The sequence below is a fragment of the Myotis daubentonii genome, chromosome 4 (assembly GCF_963259705.1).
Source record: "Myotis daubentonii chromosome 4, mMyoDau2.1, whole genome shotgun sequence".
Lineage (NCBI taxonomy): Eukaryota > Metazoa > Chordata > Mammalia > Chiroptera > Vespertilionidae > Myotis > Myotis daubentonii.
In genome coordinates this window covers 36,443,956-36,470,983 of record NC_081843.1, presented here as the reverse complement: position 1 = coordinate 36,470,983, position 27,028 = coordinate 36,443,956, and the positions used below count along the sequence as shown (strand labels likewise).

The 27,028-nt window shown below is 41.2% G+C and overlaps 1 protein-coding gene across 2 annotated transcripts; it reads left to right on the top strand.

The window, feature by feature from the left end:
• Positions 1-4,807: 4,807 nt before the first annotated feature.
• On the top strand, positions 4,808-26,362 carry ZKSCAN1 (zinc finger with KRAB and SCAN domains 1). Of its 2 annotated transcripts, XM_059691727.1 has the most exons (6): positions 4,808-4,957; positions 12,673-13,185; positions 13,861-14,014; positions 16,393-16,484; positions 16,762-16,888; positions 19,207-26,362. In XM_059691727.1, exons 2-6 carry the CDS (start codon positions 12,760-12,762, stop codon positions 20,097-20,099), a joined length of 1,692 nt encoding a protein of 563 aa, XP_059547710.1. In that variant the 5' UTR covers positions 4,808-4,957; positions 12,673-12,759; the 3' UTR covers positions 20,100-26,362. The 2 variants fall into 2 exon arrangements, with proteins under 2 accessions (XP_059547710.1, XP_059547712.1); XM_059691729.1 differs by lacking the exons at positions 16,393-16,484; positions 16,762-16,888.
• The last annotated feature ends 666 nt before the right edge of the window (positions 26,363-27,028 follow it).

Genomic DNA, 27,028 nt, shown 5'->3' with positions numbered 1-27,028 from the left:
ATTGAGGAAGGTATTACATATGTGTCTTTATTCCCCCTCACTTGTCACTCCCGCCCCCACACTCTTTGACCATCTTTGACACCGTCCTTTTCTAAGGCAAAGCTTTTCCTTATATTGAGCCAGAATCGGTATTCCTAATAACTCCCACACAGTGGTCTTTGCATTGTCTGCAGGAATTTCAAAAGAGAAATCTATTTCCTTTTCCACGTGAGGAGGCAAGATTCAGGGACTGTTATAGTCTGAATTGTGCCCCCCCCCTCCCCCAGTACTTCAAAATGTAACTGTATTTGGAGATAGGGTCTGCAAAGAGGTAATTAAATTAAAATAAAGTCACATAGGTTGACTCTAATCCAGCATGACCGGTGTCCTTCAAGGAAGAAGAGATTAGGGCACAGACACACACAGGGGAAGGAGGCCATCTATAAGAAAAGGAGAAAGGTCTCAGAAGAAACCAACCCTGCTGACATCTTGACCTTGAACTTCCAGCCTCCAGACCAGAAGACACTAAACATCTTTGTTTAAGCTGCCCAACTGTGGTACTTTGTATGGCAGCCCCAGCAGACTAACACAGCCACCCCCTGCCAAGCCCCCTCCTCAGCCAAAGCAAACACTGTTCTTTTTGCTGAAACTCAGAGAAGCTTCCATTGCTCCTTCCTGTGTTGCTAACTCTCCTCTCCCTGCACTCTGATTTGTTAGGGTGCCCAGAAGGCAAACCCCTGCACCCAGGGAGCCTGACCACTATGGAGAAAGGCATGCCTCTCACTTTATGTTTGGATTCTGTACTGCTGTTCATGGAGCTTAAGATTTGTTTGACTTTTATTGAATCACACTCTTAGCTCACTTTGAGCTTTGTCTCCATGAAGAGCCCCAGGCCTGTTCACTGCTATTGCTGTCAAAAGCCACATCTTCCACTTTCAGTCCTTCCTTACTTATTTTTTCCAGACTGATTTTCCATCTTGGGTGGCAGCCACAGGGATATTTTGTAGGCTTTTCCACCTACATGCAGAACATTGGTCCCTATTACTTTGTCACTCATCCATTCCCTGTTTGTTATTTTTTGTGGGAGGAAGGGAGAAGGAAGAACAAGAATTGCTTTCCACCGAAACCGGTTTGGCTCAGTGGATAGAGCGTCGGGCCTGCGGACTGAAGGGTCCCAGGTTCAATTCCGGTCAAGGGCATGTACCTGGGTTGCGGGCATTTCCCGAGTGGGGGATGTGCAGGAGGCAGCTGATCGATGTTTCCCTCTCATTGATGTTTCTGGCTCGCTATCTCTCTCCCTTCCTCTCTAAAAAATCAATAAAATAGATTTTAAAAAAAAAAGAATTGCTTTCCTACCTTCAACATACTAGTGAATACCATTATCTTTAGGGTCATGCACAAATTTAATTTTATGTCCCCAACACTCTCATATATAACACTGATAAAACAGGAAACAGGTCATATGAAACACATATAAGAGAATCCTATTGTACAGGAAATAACAGGACAGAACCCAGTAGTAGCTGACTCTGGAGACTCCACTCAAAGTTTATGTGAATTTATTAAGATAACTTGGGTCTGGTAATTCAACCAACTAAAAAGTCCATCCAACTCTGCCCTTACCTGCCTGCCATTCATTTCCCAAGGATTCATTGAGGGCCACACTTCTCCAGCTTATCCCACTGGAATGAAATCCGTAAGCTCACTGTCTTATCTATAAAGCAGTATCTAAAGGTCTTCGTCCTTTGTACTCTGCTAGAGCTTCATTCTAATGTTTCAAGATTTTTTTTTTAAATATTTTTTAAATATTTTTACAGAAAGGAAGGGAGAGAGATAGTCAGAAACATCGATGAGAGAGAAACATCGATCAGCTGCCTCCTGCACATCTCCTACTGGGGATATGCCCGCAACCCAGGTACATGCCCTTGACCAGAATCGAACCCGGGACCTTTCAGTCCGCAGGCCGACGCTCCATCCACTGAGCCAAACCGGTTTCGGCGTAATGTTTCAAGATTTAATGATTAAGCCTGTCTTTTCCCCAACCATACCATCGATAATTTTTCAAACTTACATTTCTTAAATATGTATCTCCTGGACTTCTGCTTCTGGCCATATGGCAGACAAGATGGTCAAAGAAACCTTTTCCATACAGCACACTGAAAAATTATGAATTCCATGCAAAAGGCATCCTTTTTTTAATGCGTGAATGAGTTGATAGGGAAGTAAGGGAACTCTTTGGAAGCCAGAAATGACAAGGTTTTGGAGATGCTCATTTGGGGACACTGACAGCTCCCTAAGTGGGAATGGGCACATTTAAAGATGGAAAACGGCCGCTCTCCTGAGCCTGTCCCCTTGGCACTGACATTTCTGTACGACTTCCTAACCTTCCGCAGGGTCCCTGTCACTCCTGCTGGGTGGAGGTCACTGGAGGAGAGAAGCCAGAACTGAAGTGTCTCCAGGAATGTGAGCGATCCTGGGAAATAGGAGAGGACCTGCCAGAGCGGAAACACACCTGACATGTCTCCAAGGAGCAGGGCACCCCTGTCGGTCCCCGGAGAGGGGAGGGGACTCTACACGAGGCGGGGGAGTCCGGGTGAATGTCTATTCAATCAGAGGATTCTCTTTTGCCAAAAAAAGTGTATGTTAATATAACCTTTGAAAAGTGGTGCTGATTAAGAACCAACAAGGATTCACGAAGACCAGGTAACACCAAGTTAATCTCTAAAATTCGTCTCTGTTTTGCTAAGGTCTAGATCCGGGTTTCTCAGCCTTGGCACTGCTGACATCCAGACCTGGTAACTCATTGTTCTGTGGGGGTGCGGGAAGAGGGCTGCCCTGTGCATTGTAGGATGTTGAATTGCACCCTGGCCTCTACCCACTAGATGCCAGTAGGAGAGCTCCCCCAACCCAAACCCCCCCCCACACACACACACACACAGTTGTAACAACCAAGATACTGTCCCCAGACACTGCAATGTCCCCAGGGGAAAGATCTTCCCTGGCTTAGAACACTGTTGTAGCCAAATATCTTTGTACAAAAATCTTCAATTAAATAGTTCATAAAGTAGCCAAATTTTAGAAGTATTCTACATGTCTAGAAATAGAAGAATTATTAAATACTTAATGCTATAGCTGCTCAATGAAATACTATATGGCTATTAAAATGATAATTATCCATTCTGTGTAGCAAAATTTAAAATGTTAATGATACGATATTAAGCGTTTTTAAGTAATACATATGATTATCACTTTGGGCTTTTCCAGGTGGCAAGGAACAAAGTTAGATTCTTTTGCTGGTTTATTCTAAGGACACACAGGGAAGATGAGGAGACAGGGCATAATGGCATCGGCAGCAAAGTCAAACAATGCAGAGAATAAACATCGTTTGGGGCCTGAAGGTTATTCATGCTGTCACCTCCATTATGCTGTGGCCCTAAGTATGACCGACCGCTGGGCTCCTGCTGCGAGCTCTGTTGTGCCATGTGCTGCACCTGTCTTTGTGTCTATAGCTCAGTTTGTTTCCTCTCAAGGCTCTGCTTACTAACGACTTCCATGGCTTCATGGCTTCTGTCAACTAGTGGCTTCTGCTTACTGATTTCTGCTTGCCCCAGTTTTCTGTGTGTCTCACATTTAAACGGCCCAAAGAAAGGGGATCTATTATTCCATTAGTCAGAGCTCTCAAGCCAGGCCACCTCTGTAGATCCGAAGGTTAGCATTCCATAGGTAATTGTTTTTCCATCAGGTGACCAAACCTAATCCAATCAGCTTTTGTCCAAAAAGTGGTCACATAGCATGAATGTGGTAGTTACCACCTATCCAATACAACTATAGTTTTCAACTATGTCTAAAATAATAAATTAAAACTATGTAGTGTAACTATGAAGATAGATAGGAAAGGGATAAAATTAAAGCCATCATACTGGGGTTAGGGTGGAGGGATTACAGATTACTATCTTTCTCCATTTTGCAACTTTCATTTAATGATACTGTAATTGCTTTTTAGTTTTCACGTATTTTTCAGAAAATAATCTCCCCCAAGCAATTTCAGTCATGCCACCAAGCTTCTGAGTTTAGTCTCGCCATGAACTCGTCTTGGAACGGGTAGAGCAAAGTCGCAACCATGAAAGCCAGTGGTCGCCCTTGCACATGAAGTGGAGTAACTTCTGCCAGGTAAAGGTGAAGGCCAGAATTATAGGTTGTAGAGTATCTTGAAGGTAAAAGTGTCTGCTATTACTCTGAAAACTCTCTTACTATGAAAACACCCTTACTATGAAAACTGCTATAATAGCATGTGCCACATAAACAAAACACAGAACCTTCTAACTAACTTGGTTGTGGAAAGGCCTTTGTCCACCCGCCAGGTATTTGAAAATACCAACCACTTAATTGGCAGACATCTCCAGGGGCCACGAGGAGCTACCACGGCAGCTTTGTGAAACCAGCCACCCCTGGCTTCACTTTGATCTTCTCCTGTCTACACCCTTGTTTCAGTTCCTCTGCCACAGACATATAATTAATGCTTGATAATAACTGTAATTATTACAAGGACTACTTGAGATGGAAGAGAGGAGAAACCGAATTTTCATATGAATTGGCATCTGAGCTGAACAGTCTGTTTATATGTCATAAAGCTTGGACACCCTTCTCGTCGGTCCCCAGCTTGAACTCGGGGCGCACGAGCTGACGGCAGGAAACTCCAAGCTGGAGGCTTGATCACCCACCGGAGAACCGGCGTGGAGCCCCGCTTCCCAGGGAACCAAGTAGCCAAATCCTCCCGCGCTCCTAGAGAGGACCCGGAAGCTCGGCGCAATCCCGGAAGACGAGGTGCTGACACACTTCCGGCCTTTGTGACTCATTGTGTCTGTGTCGAGGCGTCGGGAGGGCCTAGCTCCTTGTGCAGCGCCCTTCGGCCGGTCTGAGCCCCAGAGTCGGCTCCCCTTTCTCGCCCAGCGCCCCAAGGCCGCTCCCGGGGCTCACGGTGAGACTTGGGCCGGCCTCTGCGGAGGGCGGGCGGGGCCGCAGGGGGGTGTGCGTGAGGGTGGGCTCCGCCGCTGCGGCCCGGGGTCCCCTCCAGGCGGCCCTGCCGGGATGTAAAGAGTTCCCGTCCCCACCCCCCAGGCCCGGCCTTAGGATGTGCCGTCCCCCAGGAGCCCGCCCTCCCTCCCCTCGGGTCCAGGCGGGGAGGGGGCGAGACCCCAGTGGCCAGGGGTGCTCGGGGACTGGGGAGAAGCCGGCCGCGGACCCTTTCGGGGCCCCTCGCCCACCGTGTCTACGTGGTGCTTTGACGTTTCGGAGAACAGTCTGATTTTCCTGCTCTCCCTTCGTCATCATTTGCTTTGAGTCCAGTGAGATTTTTTTTTTTCTTCTCGGGGTCCTTCAGGACCTTCAGGGGAAAATGCGGCAGGCGGGACATGGGCACGTTTTGCAGTGCAGCCTTCATGTCTCCAGATCGCCGCTCCTCACTCCACCCCTCCCTGATCGGTGGTGACAGAGTAGCTGGAGCCTAGTCCGAGGGGGTGAAGAAGTGACTCGGCTGTAGGAGAGGTGATAGACAGCCCCCTCCTTCCAGCTTTATGGAGTATTTTGATGGCTTTAGAAACCAGCTGTCAGGAAGATTGGGTGTATTTTTCGGTTCGGGGAAGCTACTCTGCTTGACTTGGCGTGAGTGAGAGTGAAGAGAATTGGTGGAGATTTCACCGTGTCATTAGAAGACTGATTACCTGAGTGACCTTGGATAAGACATTTCGCCAACTCTCAGTTTTGTCGTTAATAAAATTAACTAGGTTTTCTTAAAAGATCCTTCCAATTTTGAAATTTCATCCAGTCGATGTAATTGAAAAATTTCAGCCACAATTCACCCTGACTGCGCTCTCCCTCCTACTTCCCTCCCTGCAGTGCCTCCAGTACACAATACCATACTGTCAGTACAGAGAGTGGCTGTTACATGGCCTGAGACCAAAGAAAGCATTTCTTGTGCAGGCCAGTGCTAGGCAGATTTGGAGGTGGTCAATAAATACTTGTTGAATTGTGGAGAATTAATTGTAACCCGATCAACAAAGCTCTGTGACTGTATGTGCTGGCCAAATGAAATAGCTTTATTACGTAGGGAACCCTAAGGACAATGTGCTCCAGGAGGTTTTTTCCAAGTTGTATTGACTCTGAATTGCTATGCAATATTCTTGTTCATTATTTCAGGCAGTTTTCACCAATCTTAAAATACAAACTAGCTACTTAATATCATAGGCTTTTGCTTATTCTCTACTTGATTTAAGCATTTAGATTTTTTTCTAACTTTCTATTGCACTAAATACACAGTGTTAAATCTTACCTTTTCATTCAAAGGTAGTATCACTGTTCTTTGTGTAGCTAGCTGTCTTTTAAAGGTACCTTTTTTATATTTTAAACGGTTTATAGCTCTGTTTTGAAAAATGAGAGGAGGGCAGTTTAAACGTTGACGACTAAAAGACACCCTGAAAAAAAATAATGGCCTGTTTAAAAAATAACCTGTGGAATAAAGTGAACTTGTAACTCCAAGCCCTTTTTGTAAGAAAATCGTTTGTATTTATCCTTGATGAGAACTAGTTGCTGGGGGTAATCTTATCTAAATCGGATAGAATGTCAGAATGTTCTTCAGCTCAGACGGACCCCAGAGGTAGTATTCTCCTCCCAGCTCCCATCTTCCCCCAATTTAACAGATAAGGATACTGGATGCCAGAGATGAAATAACTCAGGGATGCGTAACTTATTTGTGAGAGACTAGAGTTCAGGTGTTTCAACCTGTACTGCTTTCACTATGGGATTTCTCCCATTGCTTAATCTTTTAAGTAGGCTGAAAATTGGAAAGTATAAATTACATCTCTTTAGTTTATTGGAAAAAGTTAAAATACTTCCCTAGTGTCTACTAAATGCCAGACACTCTTTTAAATGCTTTACATGTGTTAACTCATTTAATCCTCACAACTCTATGAAGCAAATACTGTTTATCCCCACTATACAAGTGAAGAAACACACATAGATTAATTTGCTTAAAATCACCAGCTGGTAAGTGGTAGAGCAACTTCATGAAACTTCCAAGTAGCCAATTTGAGGATAACATTGAATTGTGTATGAATGGGCAAAAAAAAAAAAGTAATGTAAATTCAATGAAGTATTTTTTAAAAAAACTAATGCTTGCAAGGAATCTTACTAAGTGGTCTAATAGGTACAAAGAAGCCTGCCCTTAACAGTAGTCCAGTTGAGGACGGAAGGCGTGAAAAATTACAGAAATAAAAACAGCGCCAGGTAGTTAAGAGGAGAAAAGCTGTGTGCTCACATCATCCGGGAAAACTAAAATAAAACCCAGCCCTGCTGCTGTTGTGACTTTTCTCTTGCCCAGAGTAGGAGTAGAAAATGGGAGATAGGGGAGAGGAACTGTTGAAATTGGGGGAAGAGGGGATGTGCCTATGCCCTCATGTCTGTCCCTTTCGGTCTCACTTCTTCAGAGTATCTTCCTGTTAAGTCCCACTGACTCAGACTATCCTCTTTAAAACTCTGGCCCAGGTGTGAATACAAATCAAGATTCCTTTCCTTTATTCTTATCATGGCTAAGACAGAATAGAATTTTCATAAAAAGATTGCTGATTGCTAGGCTAGTTCTGCTCAGTTACCCTGTTGAAGGCCCTACCCACTTGATTTTAGATAATTCCCATTTACATATTCAGTGTCTCCTTAGTTGCACAGCTCTCTAGTGAGAACTGTGGGTATCAAACGAAGCCCATTCCTGAGTGGTCGTCCTTCATAGGCACTTTCAGAATCTGTATGTGCACAGAAGCCCTTCCTCGCCCCATGTTGAGACAGTGAGTTTGGTATGATGATTAGAGTTGTTTTGTTTTTATATACATTTGTATTGATTTCAGAGGAGAGAGAGAGAGAAACAGAGAGTCATTGATCAGCTGCCTCCTGCATGCTCCCTACTGGGGATCGAGCCCACAACTAAGGCATGTGCCCTTGACCGGAATCGAACTTGGGACCCTTTAGTCAGCAGGCCAATGCTCTATCCACTGAGCCAAACTGGCTGATGGTTAGAGTTTGAACTGAGGAGTCCCACAGACCTAATTTCAAATCCTGATTCTCCCTTTCCAATTGCTGTGTGACCTTGGGTATGTTATTTAACAGTAGTTGCCCGGCCAGCATGGCGGTGGTTGAGCATGGACCTATAAACCAGGAGGTTACGGTTTGATTCTCCGTCAGGGCACATGCCCGGGTTGCAGGCTCGATCCCCAGTAGGGAGCATGCAGGAGGCAGCTGATCAATGATTCTCATTGATGTTTCTCAATGTTTCTCTCTCCCTCTCTCCTTTGCTCTCTGAAATCAATAAAATATATATTTTTAAAAAACAGCAGTAAACCTTAATTTTGTCATTATAAAATGAGATGATAATTGTACCCACCTCCTAAGATTGTGTGAAATGCTTAATATAATACCTAGTACCTAGAAAGCACTCGATAAATTATTGGCTCTTACTATTACACCTACTAGTTGGCTTCTTGAATTGGACAGCGATGAGGGGAAAGGGCATTTTAGCTTAGATCTGATGATAAGTAGGCATTGAGTATGATGTGAGGAGAGGATGGCAGTCAAATTACAAGGCATATTTAGGAAAGACTGAATAAACTCATTTTGCTAGACGGAAAAGTTTCATGCAGAGAGGGAGAGAAATGGTTAGGAAATGAAGCTTAAGGGGAAACGGATCAGGTACTGGAAGTTGTTGACTGCAAGGCTATAAGTTTTAGGAAGAATAATCCAGAGGGTAGGAGGTGGGGGAATCATTGGGAGAAAATGAAGTCAGTGAACCAAAGAGAGGATGCTGGATTTCATGGAACTAGTTAGAAAAATAAGTGTGAACAAAGAATTGCTTCCCCTGGTGCTTGGAGACTGAATGCATGTAAGAAGAGAGGAGTCAAGCAAGGTGAGATTCTGAGCCCGAGTGATTAAGATATTAGTAGAATATATGATCATACTTGCCACTAAAGACAATATGAAGATGGCAGGGGGAGCGGTAATAGCTTGAGTAGTTCTTATTTCGTCTATTCAGCTTAACAGAATTCAACTCTGCCAGGTGCGCGAGAAGATGAGTACAAAGAAGACAAGACTCCCTCTTCTGAGGAGCTTAAATTTTAGTTGGGAAGTGGAGATAGGAACTGCAACCCAAATAATGATAATACAAGGAGAAAATAAGTAAGTGCCTTGAATAATAACAAAGAAAGTACTAAGGATGTTCAAAGGAGGAAGATATTTAATTTGGAATGTCAGGAGACATTATACATCTTGCAAGGTGCATAAAAATTTGACCAATAAAGTTGATATGGTAGGAAATTAAAAATCACACCTATGCTTAGGGGACATTAATGGGCCAAAGAGGCTGAAATATAGGGGCTCGCTACTAAGAAAAGTAGTAAGGTAAGAATAGAAAAGTACGATGTGGTGTATCTGAGGGGAAGGAGGTAATGATCAGAAGCATACTCTGGCAGTACTGTGCTGGTCTTGGTATGTTCAAATTGGAACAGGGAGAAACTGAAGCTAGAGAAACTGTATGGGGCTATGGCACTAGACTAGGTAGGAGATAGAGAGCTTGAATTAGGATGGTGGAAAATAATTGTAAGAGACATATAGCAGGAAGATATTCTTTCTTTTGACTTTTCAGAATAAAAAGAAAGAAACTAAGACTTATAGGAATTATTTATCCTCCAGTTGGGTTAAGCTAGCCAAAGGGATGATCTCTTGAACTCCTTACTCTCTGCCTTTTCCTATCCCAGTCTTTTGGGGTCTTGGCTATTCTGATGCCCCCAGCTCCCAGGCGGGTGGGCCTCTTCCTGGAAGCTGCCTTGTTAATGCATCAGTTAAGTTACTTCTCAGGTGCTGGAGCCTCGTTAGAACAGTTAGCACATTCTACTTTGTACTGTAATTATTTGTGTAAAAAGAGGACTAGTGCTTCTCATCCTTCTGTTCTCCTCAGTTTAATAGGACACCTTGAATATTGCAGATAGGCAGAAATGTTTAGGAAACTGAGTAATTATAGCTCTAAGGACTTTATTGGGAAAACTGCTGTGAGGTTGAAAAACACAATATTTACTACAGCAAGGAGGGTGAGGTACAGAACAGGTCTGAAGGTATTAAAGGGAAGGGCTAGAAGAAGGGAAGGTTTACAATAGGACTTTTTACTAGTTTGATGTCATTGGAGAAATGACTTAATTCCCCCACTTCCTTTAAATAGAAAGCCTTTTTTAAAAATATATATTTTAATGATATTTTACAGAGAGGAAGGGAGAGGGATAGAGAGTTAGAAACATCGATGAGAGAGAAACATCGATCAGCTGCCTCCTGCACACCTCTCACTGGGGATGTGCCCGCAACCAAGGTACATGCCCTTGACCGGAATCCAACCTGGGACCCTTGAGTCTGCAGGCTGATGCTCTATCCACTGAGCCAAACCGGTTAGGGCTAGAAAGCCTTTTTTTAATGTAATATTCTTTTTTCTTCTTCTTCTTGTAATATTCTTTATTGTTATTATAGACTGCTAGTTTAATAAGGATTTCTGTTTTTCATTAAGGACAAAAAAATGAGAAACACTAATCTTGTGATCTCAGATTAAAATCATGTTCTTTGTGATTAGAGCAGTCATCTCCAAACTTTTATGATCACACATTCCTACCAATTAAAAACTAAAAATTATATACATGTACTATTACACCAATATTTTGTATAATTAAAAATACATTAAATAGTGCTCTTTAAAAATAACTTGTGCTTTAGATGTACCTTTGCTACCAAAATTACTAATAATTTTTTAATGAGAGCCATGTAATTTAAAATGCTTCATTAGTTTTCAACTCTTGGCTTAAATAATTGTGATACAGAAATTGGATGCTGTCTCTAAAACTTGAATTGATGCTTACTTATGATGGTTGTAGAGGTGAAAAAGATACTTCACAAAGATTTGTCAATTCATATGGAAGGAACACTTTGTCAACTGACTGTTTAGTAATATACCCACCAACCATGCTAAATTTTTGTTGTTGAAATTCAGCTAGTACTTTTCCATTTTCCATGACCTTAAATCATCTGTTCCTACAAACTAATCAAAGGTTTTTTTATATTTTTAACAAACAGGTTTAAGACCTACTAGAATTCCTCATTTGGGAGATTTTTAAACAGATTAGAAAATATTTCCAAGTTTTTTAAATGACTAGGTAATAAGGATAATTAGTCATTATTGGCTGTTAAAATTACATAACAATGTATGTTTTCCAGCATACATCTGTCCTCATAGTAGTTCTTTCCTTATACCCTTTTTTTTAAAGCAGCTGTTTTCTCACTGATTGGTTAACTCCTTGTTTGATTTAGATCGACATTGGTTTTTACCACCTCATCTATCTGAGTAAAACCTTGCTCTAAATAGAAACTTCAGTGGTGCCATTTTCTTGTTTATGTTTGCATCATTAGTATTTCTCATAATTGTGGTTTCTCTGTAAGAACCTTTAAAGCTGCTTCTCTCTTTTTTGAGATATAATTGACATATAACATCATATTAGTTTCAAGTGTACAACATAAAGACTCAGTATTTGTATTTATTGTGAAATGACCACCACAGTAAGTCTCGTTAACATCTGTTCACCATAGTTAAACAAAAATTTTATTGTAATGAGGATTTTTAAGATCTACTCTCAGCAACTTTCAAATATGCAATACAGTATTACTAACTGTAGTCACCATGCTGTACATTACACCCCCAGTTCTGGTTATTTAATTTATAACCAGAACTTTGTACCGTTTGACCCCTTCACATACTTCCCAAGTCCCCATGCTTGTCTCTTTTAAGCTAGGTAAAATAATCCATTATTCTACAAACTGGTGTCAGGTAAACTGGGAAAAATCACAATGTCTAAAAGTGAGCAAGTAAATGAGGGCACCTTAACAGCCCTCTGTGTTGGGGAGAAGGGGGCTCCCACTCTTCCCTGTAGAATGACCACACAGTACCCCCCAAAAAACAATAGAAACAGTTGGATGGTGGATTAGCAATTCTGGGGCTTTGGATTTGGTGTGACTGTTGACTCCACTAGGTAGGTGGCTACTGCTGAGCAAATTAGTTAAATTATCTAAGCCTGAGTCATGTCATCTGTAAATGGTACTAGCAGTTGTTCCTACCTGGTAGGATTTCTGTGGGATGAAATAAGACTGTGTGTGGCCCAGCCAGCATGGCTCAGTGGTTGAACCGGGAGGTCACAGTTCAATTTCCGGTCAGGGTACATGCCTGGGTTGTGGGCTTGATCCCTAGTGTGGGCATGCAGGAGGCAGCCAATCAGTGATTCTCTCTCATCATTGATGTTTCTATCTCCCACTCCCTTCCTCTCTGAAATCAACAAAAATAAAAAATGAAAAAAGATTATGTGTGTACTGCTTGATGTCTCTTGCCTGTACCCTGTTGACATTCAGCTCTCACTGGGTTAAGCACTGTAAAGGTATGATATCATAACCTGCTGTTCTCCTGGAGATAAGATGCTTAGGGTGGAATTTGCCCATTGGAGGCAAATCTTAATGTATAAAGTGGTAGTCAAAACAGTGTGGCTCTGGAAACTTTTTTCATGCCTTGAATGAAGTGTTAGTAGCACAGGCCACTTTTCATAAAGATACTAATCACTTTTTTTAATACTTCAGGAATCATACAGAAACAGATATCAGAGAACATTTTCAAGGACAGAAAGGACAGACTTTATTTGGATCAAGTCAGTTCTCTGAGCCTGAATGATGACTGCTGAATCAAGGGAAGCTACTGGTCTGTCCCCCCAGGCTGCCCAAGAGAAGGATGGTATCGTAATAGTGAAGGTAGAAGAGGAAGATGAGGAGGAACACATGTGGGGGCAGGATTCCAGCCTGCAGGAGACTCCTCCTCCTGACCCAGAGATCTTCCGCCAACGTTTCAGGCACTTCTGTTATCAGAACACTTTTGGGCCTCGAGAGGCTCTGAGTCGACTGAAGGAACTTTGTCATCAGTGGCTTCGACCAGAGATAAACACCAAGGAGCAGATTCTGGAGCTGCTGGTGCTAGAGCAATTTCTTTCCATCCTGCCCAAGGAGCTTCAAGCCTGGCTGCAGGAATACCGTCCCGATAGTGGGGAGGAGGCTGTGACCCTTCTGGAAGATTTGGAGCTTGATTTATCAGGACAGCAGGTGAGAAGAGGTGAAACTTAGGTGTGAGGAACACATGGACTTTGAGACTGGAGCAAAGAGAAAGTTACTGATTTAAAGCTAATATTAGTAGTCTTAGTATTAGACTAGTATTAGTATTAATATACTAGGGGCCCAGCGTGCGAAATTGCATGAGGACCAGGACCCAGAGTCCCCTGGCTCAGCGGGACCCAGAAAGAGTCCTGCGGCCGCCGCTGTGGGAGGCAGGACTCAGAAACCCCTCCGAGCCCAGGCGGGACCCAGAACCCCACCCGTGCCTCTGGTCAAGTCCTCCAGAGTCAAGTCCCTGCCCACCTGCCCCACACCTCACCACACATGCAGCCCCACCCACCCGCGCACTCAGGCTCCTACTGATCGGTCATTACGGCATGATGGCATGATGGCGTGATAACCATAGGCTTTTATATAATAGATAAGATACTAATATATATAATAGGTATATATATCATGTCATATATAGAAAATAAACTAATATACAGGCTACTAATATAAGCTTGTTTAGTAGTCTGTCGTGGTTATTTTCCTTGTTTTGCTTGAATATTAAAAAGTATTCTGGCCTTATCTCCCTTACATCCTGGTATACTTATGTTCTTTTTGCTCATTTAAAGTACTCATTAAAAAGTGATTTACCCTCAAGCCTAACCTGTTTGTTGTCAGGTCCCAGGTCAAGTGCATGGACCTGAGATGCTCGCAAGGGGGATGGTGCCTCTGGATCCTATTCAGGAGTCCTCGAGCTTTGACCTTCATCATGAGGCCACCCAGTCCCATTTCAAGCATTCATCTCGGAAACCCCGCCTCTTACAATCACGGGGTAAGAAACAAGGTTTCTTATGGGGAAAAGAAGCAAACTATTCAGGATGGGTGTGCCCTCTCTGTGTTGCTAAGTGCCTGTAATAAAGAAACATGTTTTTATTATTAAACATTATTGTCATTACTAATATTAGGGGAAATACAATTTACAGACTAATCCCAGGAGTTAAATAATGTTACTAGGGAAGTAGATGAAATGTGCATAATGAACTTGGGTAGATATTACATTGCTTCTTGAATTGTTAGCATTCTGATGTCTAACAGATTTTTTCTTACTGGAAAGTGCTGGGAAGAGATGGTATACTTTCAGCCTGGTTTTGAAACACTATAGTACATCATAAATTATTTTATAAAGAATCAATTTTAAAATTCATTTCATTTAAAAAATGTATAAAAACATTGTATACATTGCTCTTTCTAGGTTACTTTCAGAATTTTCAAACAATAGGAAAAGATGGAAAACATTTCTTTTTCGTGGAGAAACATGAGGAAAAGCATCATTTCAGGGTCATACAAATAAAAATTATTTTAATTATTAGAGCTTAAATAAGTCTTTCCTATGCATTCTGGAGGGTAGCCAGCATTCATATGCTGGAGAAATCCGTGTAAACCAATACACTGTGATATTTAACCCACCATTGTCCACCTATGACCTTCTAGGGCCGTGGTGGGCAAACTGCGGCTCACGAGCCACATGCGGTTCTTTGGCCCCTTGAGTGTGGCTCTTCCTAAGCCTTAGGAGTACCCTAATTAAGTTAATAACAATGTACCTACCTACCTATATAGCTGAAGTTTAAAAAATTTGGCTCTCAAAAGAAATTTCAGTCGCACTGTTGATACTTGGCTCTGCTGACTGATGAGTTTGCCGACCACGTTCCAGGGTGTATAAGGCCTCCACGCTATCCAGGGGCGAAAGCAGGAAATTGAAGAGGGCAGTCATGATTGTAAGTTCCAAATCAGACCTTCAGGCTACCAGAGCAACAGTGCCAGAGGCCCTGGTACACCCAGTTGTTACATAGTAAGTAGTTCTCTAACAAATTGAGGCACACACATTTATTCTCAATTTCTTCTTTGTGCTCTTCATCTTCCAGAGTTTCCTAGCTCCTGGAAGGCTATAGTGCTAGTTATTTAATCTTTCATACATTTTGCTTTAGCTTATTTTATTATTGTACCTCCTGAAAACAAGTTTAATAATTTAGTTTCAAATTCATTTCTCTAATATTACTTGGCAAGGGAGGATTTTAATATTGCAGTTTAAAATTTTTCTAATTGTTTTTACCCATTGAAGTTAGTATGATTATATGACATATTAAATATCTTTTATTAGATGAATGTCAACCCATACCTTTATATACTTATAAATGTCTCATTAATGTTTGAACCATATCTACATTTTATCAAAAAACTGGATAAGTGAGGGAAAAATGTAGAGGGACAAAAAATGGCAAAACTTACCCAGAAGTAGGAAGCCCCTTCCTACCTTGTGTTTTTTTACAACTAAATGGGATTCTGATGTCCTGTTCTTTGTTCCTTGGACTGGAGAAAATAAAAAATAAATAAATAAATTATTTCATAGGTATCTGTTGATTTCAGAGAGGAAAGGAGAGCTAGAAACATCAATGATGTCTGGCCGCTGTGGCTCAGTGGATAGAGCATCGGCCTACGGACTGAAGGGTCCCGGGTTCGATTCCTAGTCAGGGCACATGCCTGAGTTGCAGGCTCCATCCCCAATGTGGGGTGTGCAGGAAGCAGCCAATCAGTGATTCTCTCTCATCAATGATGTTTTTATCTCTCTCCCCTTCTCCCTTCCTCTCAAATTAATAAAAATATATTAAAAAGAAAAGAAAAATGTCAGTGATGAGAGAGAATCGTTGATCAGTTGCCTCCTGCCCACCCACACTGGGCACCAAGCCCACAACCCAGACGTGCCCTGACTGGAAATTGAACCGTGACCTCCTGGTTCATAAGTTGACACTCAACCACTGAGCCATGCCAGCTGGCTGAGAAAATGAAATTTTGAGCTAGGCTTGAATCATGGGCTAAATGTTATTCAGTTCTGTAGCTGAGAGTAGGAACCTGGATTCTAGATCTGGCTCTGACATTCTTAATTGTGTGACTTTAGACAAGTTATTTGACCTCTCAGGGCCTCAGTTTCCCCTTCTTTAAGAGCATAGGGTTGGACCAAGTGATTTTAAGGATACTTTTACATTATTCCTTATCCAGCTTAAGAGTAGAAGTCTTGAGAAAACAGAAGTCATGCTTTTTCTTTTTTAATTCTCTATTCTGTAGTTGAACATTGAACATGCTGGTGCAGGAAAAAGAGAGCCCTGGGCCCAGAGCAGAGCTGGTTTTACTCATAGCTCCTTTTTCCTCCCTCAGCTCTCCCTGCCACCCACGTTCCTGCCCCTCATCACGAGGGGAGTCCCAGAGACCAAACAATGGCTTCTGCACTATTCACGGCAGATTCCCAGGTGAGCCATGGGCCCCTCTGCCCTCCTCTGAGACCCTCATATCTGCCTCTCTTCCCGGAGATCTTTATAACAGTCTCCACCCAGGACACTCAATTCTTGATGTCCTGCCCACAGAGTAGACCCACTCACCCCTCAATCCACCAGAGCCTGGCACCGTCACCTTTTCTTTCCCAGCACCCTGTAGGTTTGTAGTCAGTTCTGTCCCTAACTCCAGGTTTGGGTAGTGGGTCTATCCCTGAGCTTTGGGGGAACTGAGTGTGGGGATCTCATATTTCAGGCGATGGTGAAGATCGAGGACATGGCTGTGTCCCTCATCCTGGAGGAGTGGGGATGTCAGAACCTGGCTCGGAGGAATCTCAATAGGGACAACAGGCAGGAGAATTATGGGAACGTGTTTTCCCAGGGTAAGAATAATGCAGGATTATTGTCTGATAAGCTTGTTTTGCCTCTCTTTGTTAGTTGTGGGATCTCTGACATGTTCAATTGAGTGTTGACAAGGATTTAGAGACTACTGAGCCCATTTCTTCAGACCGGGTAGAGAATGGGAACATTTATGTTCATTTAACTTCAAAGCCTGGTACTGTGACTGACTCCCTGATTACAAGTAGATTTTATTTTTTATTTTTTTTACCTCTACGTCATTTTTGCTGTTTGAAATCAGAAATATTCTTGTGTTCTGAGTCCTCACTTCTTCCATCACTTTGTTACCTGGGAGGATTTTGCTCCACTTCCCTGTGGGTTACAACTTAGGTACCTCTATTGGGGGAGCATCTGTATTTTCTAGTGTAGAGGGCCAAGTGAGAACTGATCTTTGGTTCTAATCCTAACTTGGGACCATGTTCCTAAACCTACCAAGCAAGCATCCTTCTGTGGGCTTTCTGTCTTCTTCATCCTGTGAACCATGCTCTGTGACAGCTTTGCATAATTCTATGAACTTACATCTCTACCTCCCTTTTGATCACGGTTCCCAATTTCCAAACCTAATAGTAATCTATGAAGAGCTCTGGTCCCTAGGTACATAGCAGGGGTGGGGAACTGTTTTTCTGCCAAGGGCAATTTGGATGTTTTTAACATCATTTGCAGGCCATACAAAATTATCAACTTAAAAATTAGCTTGCTATATTTGGTCAAACATTTCATTAACTCACCCCTAATGCCTTGGCAGGGCCAGATCAAATGATTTTCTAGGTCTTAGATGGCCCATGGGTTGGACGTTCCCCACTCCTAGTGTATAGTAAAGACAAAGAAGTTCTAAGGCATCAATCAATATAAGACAAAGAGAAACAGTTGACATACATTCCCATTTGTCTCTGCTGAGAGACAGGACTGCAGAGGAGCTCTCAAATAATTCCTATCATAGGAAGTCCACGTGAGGCTTCTACCCGGGGAGGGCAAATGAGGGGAAACTTCGTGAAGAAAGAATGTTACTATGAAACCTAAACTTTTGTTTTGAACCATCAGGGAAAATGGGTTTATGGTTTCTTGGTACTTACTCTTTGGATTAGGTGAAAATTAAGGCAAAGAACTGATCCATGTTTGTAAGCTGGATATTACCTATTCCAAGATAACTTTTTTTAAAAATTGGGTTCAATCCAGATAGTTGAGGACCTTGGCTTGGAATTCAAAAGAAGAAGTCAGTTTCCTCTTTCTTATGATTGGTTTAGTATTTATGGCAATTTCTTCACTAAAGTCAGGAGTTAAATATTATTCAGCTCTCTCAGGAGTTGCATTCAAGGGCCTGTCTGGGATAGTACAGACCTTCTTGGACAAGTTTCTTAAGGCCAAATAAAAAAGAGTTGGGATATATATAAACATATATAAAATATACCTTTATTGAACAATTTTTAATCTCTACTTAAAACAAAATGAATACAGCAGTCTACAATAAGAATATTCCAATGTCTTCATATGCTGATTGCTAAAGTGAGAGGATCAGCCCTGCATTAATAAAATTTTGTCGTCTTCTGGTGTCTCCTTCATGGGTATCTCTGGAATTGTCTTCATTTTCTTTTCTATTCTCTTTCAGTGAAGGTTTTAATTACATTTACCAATGCCCCAACCAACTTCTTCACCTTCATCTCTGTCTGCTCCATGCTGTTCTCCCTGACGGAGAGAAGCTTATTTCCTGTGTCTGAAGGTCCTTGTAACCTGCCAAGTTGAGAGTTCCTTGTTTTGCCCATTAACCATCTCCTTGTTGGTAAAAAATTTCACAGAATGGAGACGTTTTCACTTTCCGTTATTAATGATGCTCCTTTATTTCTGCTAATACCACTTATTTTCTAGGAAAGACCTGACCATTCTCTTTTTAAGCTCATAAGTTCTTATATTAGAATCAGAACATGATTTTTTTCCATGTATATTTGTTTCTTCAAATTAATTCTCAGGTGACCAAATAATAGAACTGAATTGTTAATGTCTTATGTTCTTTAATTCTTCATCCCTTCTTCCTTAACTGGTTCTGTCCCTCTGTTTGTTGCCCAGTAGATCTGTTCACTCCCATCTTCTCTGTACACTCTCTCTCTTGTCCTTTCCACTCTTCCTGCCCTCTTGTTTCCCAATTCTATTCCCTGTTTTCTATATTTTTTCTTCTATTTTATCTTTGATTAATACTGTGGGGTCATTTTGCAGGTATGTAGGAGCTTCCTGGAAAACAGTGTCATTTGATTAACCTATAGATTAAAAAGAAAAAGGTGTTATTTGTTTTTTCTATTTATTGTGTCAGGTTGTGAAAGCAGGAATGAGAATGAGGAGTCGACCTCCAAGGCTGAAATCACAAAAGACTCAGCATCACGTAGGGAGACAAGAGGAAGAATCCAGAAAGATTTTGGAGAAAAACATGAACAGCAGGGCAGAACAGCAGAAAGGCAGCAGAAGAATCCTGAGGAGAAAACTGGAAAAGAAAAGAAAGATTCAGGGCCAGCTACAGCCAAGGAAAAAAAAACAACCACAGGAGAGAGAGGTCCCAGGGAGAAGGGTAAAGGATTGGGAAGAAGCTTCAGTCTGAGCTCAAACTTTAACACCACTGAAGAAGTTCCAACAGGAACAAAGTCTCATAGGTGTGATGAATGTGGTAAATGCTTCACAAGGAGTTCAAGCCTTATTCGCCATAAAATCATCCACACTGGAGAAAAGCCCTATGAATGCAGTGAATGTGGGAAAGCCTTCAGTCTGAACTCAAACCTTGTCCTGCATCAGAGAATCCACACAGGAGAGAAACCTCATGAATGTAATGAGTGTGGCAAAGCCTTCAGTCATAGTTCAAATCTCATTCTGCATCAGCGAATTCACTCTGGAGAGAAACCTTATGAATGTAACGAGTGTGGGAAGGCCTTCAGCCAGAGCTCAGACCTTACAAAACATCAGAGAATCCACACAGGGGAGAAACCCTATGAATGTAGCGAATGTGGAAAAGCTTTCAACCGAAACTCATACCTTATTTTGCATCGGCGAATTCACACCCGAGAAAAGCCCTATAAGTGCACTAAGTGTGGCAAGGCCTTCACCCGGAGCTCGACTCTCACTCTGCATCACAGAATCCATACCAGAGAGCGAGCCTCTGAGTACAGTCCAGCTTCTCTTGATGCGTTTGGAGCATTCCTGAAAAGCTGTGTGTAAAGTGAGAATTTGCTGACAAGCCATTTCCCCCTTTTGTTTCTAAATTTATTTCAAAGATGTGTGCTCATGGAAGGGAATAAACATCCTCAACAGATTTAAAAACACACACATACTTTTTAAGGATCCTTATAGTTAGATTAGCAGTGTTCTACCTTTGCATAGTCTGTGGGCATATAATTCTTCCATACAGCCCCTGTAGGGAAAAGCTAGTCATATGGATAAGCTACATGATATTTCCTTAAGAGATAAAAGCACACACAGCAAAATGTCACACTTTTCAGTAATGAGGATACCTTTAAGGCGCTATTAGACTCTCAGCAACCATGATACAGAATTGAAAGATTAAAAATGGCTCTCTAAAAATGATCCTTAGGTTAAAAGCTTCTTGCTGCAATCAAGCCCTGGTTGGCCAACATCTTGCTGTACCTTCTTTCTCAAAAAAAGAGGGATAGTTAAAACAAAAACTACATTGGGACCTGCTGCTTGAACTAGTTATATATATAAGATATATATGAACACTGGTAGCCTACCAAAGCTATAGAAATCTAGGACTGTGCTGATCAGTATCAAACCAAAGATTTCTATCTCTTCATGAAAGAGAGGGTATGTGCACCAGTCTCCAGTTCCAAAGGACTGCCACAAATGTAGATGGTTTTATCCTCATCTATGAGATAAATTCTACTGAAATGGCAACAATGATTCAAAATACTTCTCTCCCTTCTGGAAGAAATCCCTAAAGCACTAATCACACTCTGAAATGCATTTCTCCACAAGTTAGCACTTGATTATATACCGTCTTGTAATCTTTTATTGTTTCATGTATGAAATTTTTCATTACCCCCCAAAAGAGATGCTTTGACAAGGGATATATTTATATCCTTACAGCACTGGGCACAGTGCTGAACACATAAGGAGCACTCATTATGCCTGACTTCTAACAGGACTTTTGCACTTATGATAAAGCCCTGTGAATCATGAGTACCTGAAATATGGTAGCCTGGCCCAGCTTTTGAAGAGGACATTCAGAGCCTGAGGCATGCTAAAGCTCCAGGGTCTTAAGCTATTTGTATCCTAAACAAAAGAAAGGCGCCATTTAGCCACCTGTGTAGACTTTCTAAACATGGATTAGTGAGTAAATACCATGGAATGTCAGAAATGACTCCATTATCTCATCTTAAGAAAAAGACAAAAACTTACTAAGGCCATTTTTTGACATCTTTTTATGACAAAGATCTTAGCCAGTATTTTCTTCAGTCAGCTGCTGAACAACCTGATGATTTGGGCACTTTCTGAATCATTTGTAACTTTAAATAATAGTTCAGACTATGTATTTTTTGTTGCTTTTCAGAAAAAGGAAGATGTAGGAAGCATTTTCTCCCACACTTTCCAGAAACTTCACAAAAGCATTTGACATCATTAGCTGGCCATTACTAAATGTGTTAGTTGCTCTGAGAAGTTCACCAAATTGCTAAGATTTGGTTGGTTGTATCAGAGTTGTACTACAGTGTCTTTTCTCTCTCATCACTAAAGACTGAGGTGGGGTTATAAAATTTGGATCTTTTCTATCTGCGAAAGAAGATGCAATTGGCTGCTTGGGAGCCAATGCCAGAGACTTCAGATACAATACAAGAAACCCAAGTATCGGGGGGCTACTACATAGGTAGTCATCAGGGACTCAGGTAAAGATGACTGCTCATGAGAGCATGCAAAAAATTGTAAGCTCTACAGAAACTTAAGACACAGAATAAGAACACACTATCCTCGTAACAGGAGACCCCCAATAGAGATTGAGATTTTCATCAAGAAACAAAACTAAGACACATCATTTTGGTAATCAGCAACTCGAGCCCATGAGACAGCATGGTTTTATGGGGAGCCAATGAGGTGGGGGCAGCTATGGCCTCAGCTCCAGACCAAACTAAAATCTGCATAGCAGTAATTCTTTCGCCTCTCTATACCTTGGACCAACCACAGTTTCTCTGTAGTTTCTAAGCAGTTTCATCAGTGTTGCCTGGGAAACTTCAAAGAAGTCAGCTGGTGACAAGAATATTTCTATCCATTCAACTTAAGAAAAAATAGAAAAGATAACTCCAGAAACGTATACCTGAGGAACGTTTTATAGTAAAGTGAAAGTAGAAGAAATGCTTCTAGGATTTTCTTCACAATGAACCACAGTGATGGTTGCATAGAAAACCGCAGGTGCTTTTGAGCAAAGACTTGCTGCTGGGAAGCAGCTGAAAGCAGTGAGCTGCTTACCTCCAGATACTGATCAAAGCACTGACTACTCTTTAGAGGGAATGAACTTTGATTGGTTCTTCATTGGCTTTTTTTATTAGCCAGAACTACGTGCTGACATAACTCAGCCATGTTTTTTAATGAAAATTAAAGTAACCTGTGCCCCCACATTTAATTCCCGTTTTTCTGGGACATTGACTGTGTGGGCAGCCACTGTGGTTGCTCCAGATCTTCAGCAGACACACGCCTTGAAGCAGCTGCTTAAAGATGTTTCCTAAAGAAAACAGGCTACAGCTGGTGGTTAAAACCATTTGCATTGCATTCATCAGCTGCTCAAAGCAAATTGCAATTGGCGTATGGTCAAAAACGCTTACAACATCTAATAAGTGTTCAGGATAGTCATTCAGAATTCTTGACTGGGTGAAGCCTGTTAATAGTTTAAACAGTAGCATGTAAGTTGACCTATTGGAAGTTTTTGAAGGGCTTCTTAAAACAATACCTTAACTTTGCCAGGAAAAGAAGTAAAGTTCTTCAAGTCGTGGGGTATTTGTTTCTACTCTGGCCTGGCAGGCAAGGCAAAAGCCTGAGAATAGAGATGTATGAGGCATCTTGTTGAATGCACTTAGTATTTTATTAAAGGCATACAAGTGAAACTATGCTAAATATGTACAGAGAGGTTAATATGTTTGTTATGTGAGACAATTCATATCTTATGTACATCAGAGAATTCATTCCAGAAGGAAACCTCTTGAATGTGATAATATGGCAAAGCCTATAATCACATTTCAGCCCTTAGCATCAGAAAGCTTACACTGTAAATAAACTTTATTAATATTATATGTGAGGAAATCTTTCATGTATAGCACTCATTGCTTTGGACAGAAAATGAATTCCATCAGTATGTTCCAATTGTAATGAATTTCAGGAACACTGCAGAGGACACTCAATCTTAACTCCAGAGGATCCACAGAAGAAAAAAATGTGGGGAAATAGCAAAATGTACAACTTCTTACAAAAATTGTCAGTGTTGGGTACTTCTATATATTTTATATGACCTTAATGTCAGTGTCTGTGTTTTGTACCTTCAGCCCCTGTTGCTATTCTGTGTATTCTCTGTAGGCAAAGAATGTATTTTATTTTACTCTGTTTGACAGAACACATTTCAAAAAAAGAGTTTTAGAGTGAATAGTAAAGAAGTTGATGTGATTACAGACAAAAGAAAAAATTCACAGAACTGAGGAGGGGGAATATGAGAAAAAATCTTCATAGTTTAGTGCTTATCAAATCAGAAGAGGAAGTTAGTAGATGCAATAAGAGAGACAAGTTAGCCCGGCCTGTGTGGTTCAGTTGGTTGAGCGTCCCATGCACCAAGAGATCACCGGTTCAATTCCTGGTCAGGGCACTTGCTCAGGTTGTGGGCTCAATCACCAGTAGGGTGCATGCAGGAGACAACTGATTGATGTATCTCTCATCAATGTTTATCTCCCTCTCCCTTCTCTGAAATCAATTTAAAAAAAAAACATAAAAATAAAAAAGAGAGACAGGTTAATGGGGCACTAAAATGAAATAATTCCTATAAACATGCAGCTTCCTGAGAGTTTTCCAAGCCAGAAAGTTGACCTCTTAGCTGGCAGGTCACCGTTTTAAGCAAAGAGAATGGTTTCTCTGAGCTTGTCGGGGAATAAGAGGGTCTTCTCCATGAAATAAGAGTAGGGAGAGTATTAGAAAGGCCAGTTGACTGGGTTCTATAAACCATAGCCCTGCTTCCCCACTAACTTAAATGTTTATGCTTAGATTTGGGGTAGGAAAACACCAAGATGGGCTCTTGCCTAGAAAATAGTGACAGATGCACCCAGTTCCTGGCATTGCAGGAAGTTTTTCTGATAAGCATTTTTGCGGTGTTCCTATTGGCTGTACTGTACCTTTCCTGCTCCTGCTTACTTTCCCTGGTTTATGATGATAAGAGAGAGGGCTTGTGAAGATTTATAGCTGTGAAAGAACTTTTTCCTAATTTTTATCCTAGACCTGATCACCTTTTATTCCAGAGTTTGATCTTGCTGATGTACTCATCTAAAGCTAGCTAACCAGGTTCACTCATCCTACCGTCCTCGTGGAAGATTCGTTGTGTGAGTTGGAGTAGCTATTAAAATGTAGTCAAACAGTGACAGCAATACTTGCCAGAGGAGCCATATTTTTGTGTGTCCCACTCTGAGCAACTTCTCAAAAAATGGGCTGGGGCTCCCCATCTGAGAAACCTAGTGAAGGTCTGCAGGTTGCAAAGTGAAATGTGGAATCAGAAATAGAAATGAGTGGTATAAATAGATCTTTCATAAAAGTAGATTTCTTTCAGCTACTACTGGAGAATTTAATAAGCATTTGAAAAGTTTTCTTAACAGATTTAGGTTTCATTTTTAGAATGGATACATTTAAAAGCAGTTATTTTGCTATTCAAATTAATTTTTTATTATACATGAAAATGAAATTGTTTTACTTTTCAAAGCTTTGTGAAACAAACTTGAAGTTATAGGGAGGTAAGCCATCTCCAACTCTGCAGGTCAAACAAAAGTTTGGGGAGTACTTTGAATATCTCATAATATAGACTGTCTTAACATGAGAACTTCGTTTCATATTATCTGGTTCTATTTCCTAGTGGACACCACAAACCTCATGTTTTTCTCTTATCCTAAAACAGTGGAAGGTAAAGAGTGGGTACTAACTTGACTTCTAAACAGTGGTCCGCTGTTATTTTAACAATTTTTTTTAATCTCTTAAGATTCTCACCATTTACTAAATTATGACTCACTTCAAATTACATAGTAATCAGCAAAGTTAATTGGTCTTAAAATTGTATTTCCTCCCTTCAGCAAGCACTCATTAAGCAGTGAGAATGAGTATTTTAAGATACAAAGAATGAGATCGGTGAGTGATTTAAAGGTGGTTTTGAAACTTGGATTTCATTGCAGTTTCAGATTTAGGGGTTAAGTTCCTTTGATCCAGGGAAGGGACTATGCAGCTGCTATCATTTAGTTTCCCGACAAGGTCAGGTGTGTTGGGAAGGGTTGTAACAGCCCTGCACTCCTGGCCGAGGAGGAGTAATGAGGCGTCTGGTGGAGGGAGAAGAGAATCGTGAGAATGTGCTGAGGTCAGTGCTTGCCTTCCCCCTCACCTCAGCTAGTTAACAGCTTATGGTTCTGGTCTGCCCTGGCAAGAACAAAGCATGTTAGACTGAAAGGTGCTTCTGCAAATAGCAGAGGTTCTTGGAGAAAGACAAATATATGAGGGGGTGGGGTGGGAGGAAGTGGACTATGAATATGTAGGAAAATCTTGTTTTAAAAATATAACTTTAGGGGTAAGGGATAGGATATGCAAGCAAAATCAGTTATTTTAAAATGAACATGTATTTTTATTAACTTTTAGTTAAATATAGATTATTACAACCAGCTCAACATGATAAGCCCAGGTCTGTGGAGAGAGCTAACTCAGGCATTCATTGTCTTGTTGATCTATAGACTGGACAGAACAAACCTTTCCTGTTTTGTCGTTCCTGGTTTCTTAACTTAGAATAAATTAGACAAAAGGAAGACACTTGTCTTTGTATACCTGCAAAATTAAGTTATTGCTGTTAAAACCTGGCCTTTTCACTAGTCTTTGAAGAGTCCAGATGCTTGGTAGGTGTTCAGTAAATTATTTTTAAATTGAATTTGTTCTTTTAAAATCCTCAACATCTCTAGAAAGGCTTCTTTCAGTGAATAATGGAAAGTGGTTGGGTTTTTTTAAGTTAGGGAACTTCTCCATTGAAAATAATTTAAACATGAACTTACTGAAGTTTCAATCATGTGAAATGGGAGCAACGTAAACTGTACACACATTTATAGCCAATGGTCCATTTTGGGAGGCCGGGGGTGTCTGACAAAGAAATTAGAGTAGTGAGGTTTGGGAAGGAAACGGGATTTGTAATAAATATTCTCTTCATGTTGTTTCTCTCCTGGGTCATGGTAAAACAATAAATTATCATCTCTAGGTAACAATGTCTGTGGTATTTTTTTTTTCATCCTTGGTTGCATAAACAATTTCATAGTTAACTGGAACTATGACCCACAAACAACCCAAATGAAATTGTTTTAAGTCATTTCACCAGAACTCCCTATGAAATGCCACCTTAGAGCTCTGGCTCGGTAGCTTCTTGGAAAGGGTGACAAGGGTGAAAAGCCATAGAATAAAGTAGCTTTTTAATCATCCCCCCCCCAAAAAAAATTTCTCATTAGATGGAACCATTAAAATAACCTTTGAGCAACTTATGGCCTGGAAAAATCCTAATGGTGAGTACTGCATGAAATCTGAGTTTAGATCTAAACTGACCTCTAACCTAATAACCTTGTTTTGTTATTACATAATATATTGAAACAAACTGAGTGTGATTTTTTTAAGTAAATAAAAGGTGGCACACATGTGAAGAACTATTTTTATGCAGTTATCTTCGCAAGCAAATCCTGGTTCAGGCGAAGTTCACCCTATCCTGTCCGTCTTAGCCCGCATCCTCCAGAGAGCAGAACCTGAGGTGAGGGCTTGTGTGCCGGTGATTTATTTTAGAAAGTGATTGCAGAGGGCAGAAGTGAGGGACGGTGGACAGCAATGGGAAGAAACCAGTACATTATTGAATATGGTCACTGCTGTGGACAAGGGGCCCCATGAGA

Excerpts from the sequence above, each read along its gene's own strand:
- ZKSCAN1 (XM_059691727.1), top strand. The coding sequence starts at position 12,760 with ATGATGACTGCTGAATCAAGGGAAGCTACTGGTCTGTCCCCCCAGGCT. Across the intron at positions 13,186-13,860 it reads TTGATTTATCAGGACAGCAG|GTCCCAGGTCAAGTGCATGG; the intron begins GTGAGAAGAGGT and ends GTTTGTTGTCAG. Across the intron at positions 16,889-19,206 it reads TGGGAACGTGTTTTCCCAGG|GTTGTGAAAGCAGGAATGAG; the intron begins GTAAGAATAATG and ends TTATTGTGTCAG.